At 43.6% G+C, this 8,077-nt stretch overlaps 1 protein-coding gene across 2 annotated transcripts in view; it reads left to right on the forward strand.

The window, feature by feature from the left end:
* Positions 1–5,202, forward strand: part of capn15 (calpain 15) — a 46,510-nt gene extending 41,308 nt beyond the window's left edge. For both annotated transcript variants that reach the window (XM_073490280.1, XM_073490279.1), the window contains exons 11-12: positions 168–346; positions 2,050–5,202. In XM_073490280.1, the coding sequence (XP_073346381.1) occupies positions 168–346; positions 2,050–2,227 (357 nt within the window). In that variant the 3' untranslated portion in view covers positions 2,228–5,202. The remainder of the gene's footprint in view (positions 1–167; positions 347–2,049) is intronic.
* Positions 5,203–8,077: the final 2,875 nt, after the last annotated feature.

Below are 8,077 nucleotides of genomic sequence, written 5' to 3' on the forward strand. Positions count from 1 at the left end.
CATTCTTAAGCCGTCTATGACCGGTAACACATTTCTTACAAGTGCTTATTAATGTCTATAATGTAATATTAAACATGTTTATTAACTGAAATGACACTATAATTTATATAGCATTGGATTTGGTCGTAGGAATTGTAAACTGATCATGTCCGTTCGTGTTCTCTCAGGGCCGCGAGGGCATGACCTGCTACTACCTGACCCACGGCTGGGCAGGGCTCATCGTGGTGGTTGAGAACCGCCACCCCAAATACTACCTCCATGTCTCCTGCGACTGCACTGACAGCTTCAATGTGGTGTCCACGCGCGGCAGCCTCAAGACCATCGACAGCGTCCCACCTCTGCACAGGTGCGTAGCCTACATTCCCTCTTTCTTCCTCACATACACACAACTCTGAAGGTCTGTTTTCATCAAGCTGTATTTTTCTTTGAAGGAAGCAAACCTGAATACATAACAGGTGAAGAGATTAGCTGCTCTGGGAACATTTGGTACAGGTGCAGCAAACATCCACCCATTTAGACGATTATATATCTGTACACACTTATATAAACGCTGTGATCCCAGAGGATTAGCACTGTATTTCTTATTAATCTATTCAAGGCTGGTCTCCGCACAATTAGAGGTGCCTTTGTTTTCTGTTGGTCCCCATTTTTCTCTGCCCATTAAAGCTTTAAAAACCTGAAAATATCTGCAGCACAGTGGAGCTGTTCACATTTTATTAGGTCTTAATCTAGGTTCTTTGCACATCTACTGTGTGAATGTTTCAGTCGGATTACAGCACACATTAATGTGAATTTAGTACCATATCCTCTTGAAGTTATGTCCCGCGTAACAGGACACTAAAAAGTCACCATGCATGAATGCCATCTATTTAAATGTCTTTTTCTCCGATCTAACAAGAACATTACGTCAGTTCACTTGATTAAAACACTCACTGCTGCAGTATCACACTCTTATTTTTTTTTCTGATGTTCTTACTCACATACTGTTACACAATCAGTTCACTGGCAAAAGCATTTAGCAGCTACAGTAGGTAATCGCATTCAGCACAAGATATAATTCTCACTGCAGAGTACTCAGACATCCTTAAAGACGATGGAAGTGTGAATAACAGCCGCAGGAAGCCAGTTTTTACCTTTCTCATTTCCTGTCACAGTATTTCCTCCTCTTGTCCTCAAAATAGAGTCAGAAAAACAAGCTACTCCAGAGTGCTGATTAATCAACTCATCTTCCTCCTATTCTAGTTTTAACTTTGCTGACTAACTAATAAACTGTTCCAAGACCAGTGGCAAACTGAGGAAAGGCCAGAAGAATACATTTTGTTTGATGCAGAGACTTTGAAGTTTCTCTCATCCGGATTTATAGTTTATGGCAGGCTTCCCTTATGAGATTTATTAATATAAAAAAAAATTAATAGTTATATCGAAAAGTTCTAAACTAATTCACATGTATTTTAATTAAATGGAATGTGGAATGGGGCAAAAATGTTGATGTAGTCGAGTCCGTCAGCTGCCAACCAGTCGGCCTATATTTGTGTAGCGCTTTTCAAAAAAACAAAATGTCACACAATAAATAAAGCAATACCCCAGGAAGCACTGAACCGAGAACGGACTATCATGAGCAAACTATAGAGAGAATACACTGCCAGTAATAGAATGCAAAAATAAAATGCCTAAATAAAACACTATCAAAAATAGAATAAATCAATAAAAAGCTATCATGAATAAAATACATGAACAAGTAGATGAAGTCTGATTAACAGTCAGATTTAATAGGCAGGCTTTGAGATTTCTTTTTTTGTTTATTTTTTATTCAGCAGCTCTTTATTTGAAATGTGAGACTGACTGCAATTTCTCAGAACAATGGTTATTATTATTGAATTTCAATGTAATTACTGCAGCTACTTGCAGTTTGTAAAGATTTTCCAGATACTATTAATTAGGATTCCTTTTTTCAGCCCCTCTTCTCACCCTCTTGTCTTACTTCAGTACACTATACACAACGCAACATAAAAAAAATACCGTATTTGTGTTCTCTGTCCACCCCTGCAGGCAGGTGCTGGTGGTGCTTTCCCAGCTGGAAGGAAACGCCGGCTTCTCCATCACCCACCGCCTGGCTCACCGCAAGGCAGCACAGGCCTCCCTCGGAGACTGGACGCCCACCAAGGCCACCCACAGCCCCCAGCTCACCCCGGACATTGACGGCCTGCACCGGCCCCGGCCGCTATGACCACCGCCCACTAACTCACACATGCAGACTGTAGTCTAATGAACTGTCAGACCACTGGAAAACCAGGCAAGGGAGGGCGAGTGGTGTGTGTATTAGCTTGTCTTTTGTTGGATGAACACACACCTGAATGTAAAGCATAAACGGGCAGCGTTTACAGTCTGAGCTCCATTAATGCTGAAGTTTTCATCCGGCGAGTGCTCTCTCTCTCCCTTGCCAAGTGGATGTGCCATGTCAGGATGAAATGAGGGATGCGGGCCACACGGGGTGACCGGGACTTACTCACAAAACAATTTTTCACCCAGCTGGATCCAGTTCCAGACGACTTAAAAATCTGGACTTTTTTTTTGTTTTCTTTTTTTTTGGTACAAGCGCTGTCACCCCTGAGTTTCCTTGAGACGACCTGTGAAGTCAGGGTGGAGTGCCGTAACTACTGAGCCATTCGCCGGCCCACAACCTATGAGCCAATCACCCGCAGCAACCGGACACTTACCCCCTGTGTCGTCCGCGAGGACAGCTCACAAAGCAGGAGACGTCAGGGGTGGAGTTGATCTCACACAGCCCTCAGTATGGTACTTAATGAGCCAAACATGTAGTTTTACTCACACGTTTCTTTTTTTTGTGTTTTATTTCAGGATACACACCGGTCTTACTCATTTTACACACGACCCTCATTGCCGTCTTGTCCATATTTGTGTTTTTGAGGTCGTAGGAAAAGCCATCATTCATACACAGTACTGTCTGTCCCCACTCTCCATCATCACTGCAGTGCTGTCTAGCGCTCTCTCTAGCTCAGGACCAAACCCATTTTGTACAGTGAGCTTGTGTGTGTGGCAGGTGTAGCTGGAATAGCATCTTTCTGTCTCTGTGTTGTTCGTCCCTGACACATAATAGATTCCCCGCCCTCATGTTTTGATAGACTAACATACAATTTTCGCTTTTTTTCTTACTTTAATTTTCACTCAGCCTCAGTTTGGGGTCTAAACGCTGGAGGCGAGTCATTACATGACCGGCTTTGTAGTTTTCCCCTCAGGCACGCTGGCTTTTCTCAAGCAGTTTATATCTTAACACATAAATTCACACTTTGGGAGCAGCTCGGCCCTCTAGACATTACATAAGGTGATTTAATGCTGTGTCTTGCGCTCAAAAATTTGTGTTTGATCTCTTATGTTTTTTTTGGTACTGAAGGTCAGTGAGTATTTGTCTATTTTCCGCACGTCAACAGTTTGCCAGTGTGTTGATTTACACTTGAGCGTACCCCGGGAGTGCTAGAGGAGCTAGTGGCTGTTTGAACAGTCGGTTTGCCATAGGGGAGCTCTTAAGAGGAGCTGCCTGAGTTTACTTTGGGAGGTCGGGGACCATTTTTGTTTGCTCGGGTGCAGCGCGAGCATCTGGGCCATCCCTCCCACTAGAGTACACCGACAGCACATTAGCGACAGCACAGTGTCCTCGTGTAATAACAAATTACCGTTTTGTCAGACTGCATGCACACATAACAAGAGAGAGAAAGGGGCCTCTGGGACACGTGGTGACACAGAAAATAGTCGAGTTCCTCGCAGTTTGGGCTGCGCTGGGTTGCCTACAGCTGTTTTTACGTAGGTGCTCTTTCAGGGCCCCACCCGCTTCCGATCTCTCCCGTGTCAAAGCCATTACGCCTGTTTCGTTAAGGATGTTTGGGTCCTCGACCATGGCAGCATAGATGTTTTATCAGAGAGAGGGGGAAGTGTAACGCGGTACTACAGTTACAGGAAGGAGCGGGAGATTGTTTGTCGAGTCAGAGTTGATGTCTTACTTTTATGTGGTGAAAAGGGGAAAAACTTGAAAGCTGATGAGCAAAATGCCGGGATAAAAATGCGATTTTTTTTTTTTATGTTCAGAGTCCAAACATTAAAGATTCAGTTGAGGACTCATTGAGCTCAGCGACTTTGAGTTAAACAAGTGCTGAACCTCACGAGCATCGTCCCTTCTTGTGTTGGCATTGTCAGCGCTGATGGTAAATGGCAGCACCGTGTCCCGAATGCTTGCGGCGAATGCTTGCAGTCTTACTTCCTCCACCAGCTCTGGTGGGCTGTCCTTCACGACGAGAAAAACTACTACAGCAGCGTAAACGTTTCCGTGAGGAAACCTGAACCTGAAGTAACTGTAAATATGCTCTCCAAAGAAACCTAATGACCACTTTTACAGATGTCTGTCTGCCCTGTGTGAGTGTGTGCGTGCTCGCAGCCAAAGCAGCTGTGAAGTGTGTAATTTATTTGTTGTTAGAAGTGATTTGCAGGCCTGTTGTCTGATGAATATATTAATACTGAACTGATGAATGACAGATAAAGGAATGTGATGATTTACGGCTTTACTTGGAGCCCGGAGGGATTAGCTTGACGAGAACTGAACCTGCACTGAAACACCTGCAATGACGAGGCACCTCAAAATTCAGTGTCACCGCTGGATCACTTTACATTTACATGAGATTTTTTTTTTTTTTGTTTTATACTATGTTTGGGTTTTCTTTTTTGTCATAATTGTCATTTTTGGCTCTGTGCTGGTGTCCTATGAACCTACTCCTCTTCTGTGAAGTTGTGGTGGTGACTCTTCTGCGCGTCACAGGCGCCCCCTGCTGTCGAAAGAGAAAAGCTGGTCGTTCACAGACTCCAGCAGACAAAAAACGCCTTTTCTCTCCTCTCCTTTGTCTGGTTCCCTCCTTGTAAATTGTACAGACTTGCAATCTTAAGCCACACAAAAGATAACAAAAAAATGAGGGAAAAAAATTAACTGACCCTTTTAAACTTGTAAAGAAAAAATGAAAGTATGATAGAAACAAAAAAATAAACCTAATGCTGAAAAAAATGGAACTCTGATGAATGTGATATATATTTTATTGATCTTTTCTGGGGGGGGGATATGAGTATATGTGTACAAACATATGTATGTTTAATTTTCAATCTCAGGTTCCGATGGACCAAATAAATTTTTTTAAATTAAAACGCAGCATTTGTCATTATTACAAACTAAGGGTGCACAGATTGTTAAATTGTGGGCCGATACTGATGCTTTTCTTTGTTTGTTTTCTGTATTTGTTGTCATTTATTTATTCTTTTGTGATAAAATACTTGTAGACCGCTTTTCAACATTAGTAAGTGTGAAACCTTCACGCCCTGTTTCTGGTGACCAAAAACTGGGCGTGTTTAAAGGGACAAAAAAGGGCGTTTTCAAGGAGCCATCTCCAGCTGTGTTTGTGGGTGCCGAGCAAAGCACAGCATTGTTTCAACAAACAGTTGAAAATTGGTTTGCAGCAAATAAAGTTTCATCATATCCTTGGTTCACAGAGACGTACTTTGCCAACCTCCACTCTGGTGACTGGGTTGCAGCAGCAGCAGTGCCAGGCCTGTCACTCCATGTGCCAGTAGCTCATGAATGTGTCGCTGCAAAGTGGAAAAACACAGTGTGATGAAAGGATAATGTATCTACATATCCAAGATGTTTTTTCACTTACACATACACTTGTTTACTGCTCTGTTATTGACTCCAAAAATCCACTTTCTGATGTGTTTATCATCGATCCCTCTCTGCTCTTCATTTCCCGGCCTGTGAAGTGCCTCCTCTCATCTCTGAACCCCCTCGTCCCGGCTGACTCGGTGTGTTTTTGCAGAATGTATCTCTCTGGTACCTCAGAGTTGTGTTTCTGTGTGCATGTTGGTGTATCCACTCCCTGTCGGAGTCTCCACCTCTTCTCCCAGACCTCCCCCCCTACTTTCACTCTTCACCCCACCCTTCTTTTTCTAAAAATGTCCTCTCTTCCTCGGCCCCCATCTTCCTCCTCCCCAACCCTCTTACTCCCACAGTCCCACTCAGTTGTCTCCCCTTAACCTCCGTGGTGGTCAGTCTTGCTGACCCCAGCAGAGTCGAGGCGCAACAGCGTGGTGACAGCTGTCACGAGGAGCTGTCAATCACTTTCTTCTATCCTGCACTGACAACCAAGAAGAAACAAAGGCTCTTCGTTCATCTGGATCCAAAGGTATGACGACTCAAATGTCTGTCCGTGTCTTGGCGTCGTGAAATAATCCGAGCCGCCTTCGTTATAGTCCGTGCATGGCAGGACAAGGTGAAAATGTGATAATGCTGTGGCCAGATAGTGAGTGATAGGACACTGCATGCTTAAAACTTCACAGTGTCACGGTCAGATATGCGAGGAGAGAAAAGCAGAAGACCTGCCCTCTCGTGGGAAATCTGTTCATTTCAAACCCCATTCCTCCCTGCTGCTGTGTAGATATGAAGGAACTAATTAGATATAGGCCTTTCAATTTTGTCTGCACATGATAAGGCTAAATAAAACATTCCCCAGCAACGCTTAGTATGAAATTGAAAAGATACTGAGTTCCTTGAAGTAGAGGAAAAGTTGTTTTCATGTCAGACTGGAATGAACAGCATTGTGGGCATAAAAGAGTGTCTCACCGCCGTAAAGAATTTATTGCCGGGGGTTTTATTGCTGCAAGCTGTGTGGACTTTTCAAGGCCAGGTTAAGTCGTGTTGTACTTTAGAGACAATCATCAGGAAATGTACATTTCAGACACTCAGTGATAAGGTTGAATGTAGCATACTTCAGACACACATGATGTTATTTTAAATTTGTATTGACTTTGTGAAAAGTACATGGAAGTACGAAATTTGTACTCGCATGTGTCACACTCACTGATTGACCTGAAAACCAAACAAGATTTTCTTTATGTGAGCCCAAAATGTCTGATTGCAGTGAAAAAGGATAAATTCCTGCACAAACATTACACCTCTGCATTGATAGATTTATTAAAGAAGACTAATTTTCAGCTTCATACTCTCATTTTATGTTACTTCTAGAATAGCTTTACATGCTTGAATGCTCAAAAAACACATCAGTTTTCTCATACTGTCCAGTGCTGCAGCACTGTATTCCCCCTCTGTCTGAAACACACTGTTTTAGCTCCTGTCTCTTTAAGCCCCGCCCTCATGAACACCCAGCCTGCTCTGATTGGTCAGCTCACACACGCCTGAGCCAGCGCCGCTAACAACAACAGAGCAGCAGTGCTAAATCTATTCTTACATGCCAAACTAGCCGCTAGGCAAAAAATATGCAAATATGTGGTACTACTGACGATGCGTTTGAGGGGCAGTGTTTTCTGTCAGAGAGAGGAGCTTCTGTTGTTACAGACTTGGGGCTTTTTAACCTTCAGGATCTTTGACACGCACAAAAGATCTCATCTCATCTTCCATGTTGCATTTTAACCAGCTGAGGATGCAGTCTCAACTACTGCAACCTTTAAAATGTCTGTTTGTCAAACAAACGATAACAACAGAAAGGAGCCCAGAGGAGACGTTCATGATTTCAAACAGCTGATTTATGGATGTTAGCCTGCAATAAAATCTAAAGAAAGACTGAGCGAGGCATGTGAGCTGCTGGTGTGTGTGGCGCCACCACCAGATGATCACATTTCCCCCCCAATGTGAGGCTACATAAATAAATCATGCGACATGCAAGTGTCCTCAAGGCCTCATGCAGAGACACGGTGACGCAGCCCTAAGAACATGCCTAATGAATCCTCCGCCTGTCGGAGATATGTGCCGATCCTCCTTGCCATGAGAGTTTCTGTCATCGGAGTGTGTGTGCACTACTCACATCCCACTGACTGTGCTTTAAATCAGTCGGTAAGCATATGGCGCACGGAGATAGACTAACGGATATGGACAGTGAAATAAGATCCAGGTGCAGTTTAAGTGACAGATTCTTGAGTTTAGCGGCTTATCACAGCGATACACCACCTTTCTCTCTAAGTGCCCCCGCGGCCCTGCCACATGTCAGATGAATTTACCCCTTCACTGACACCA

This window comes from Pagrus major, chromosome 20 (genome assembly GCF_040436345.1).
Source record: "Pagrus major chromosome 20, Pma_NU_1.0".
NCBI lineage: Eukaryota > Metazoa > Chordata > Actinopteri > Spariformes > Sparidae > Pagrus > Pagrus major.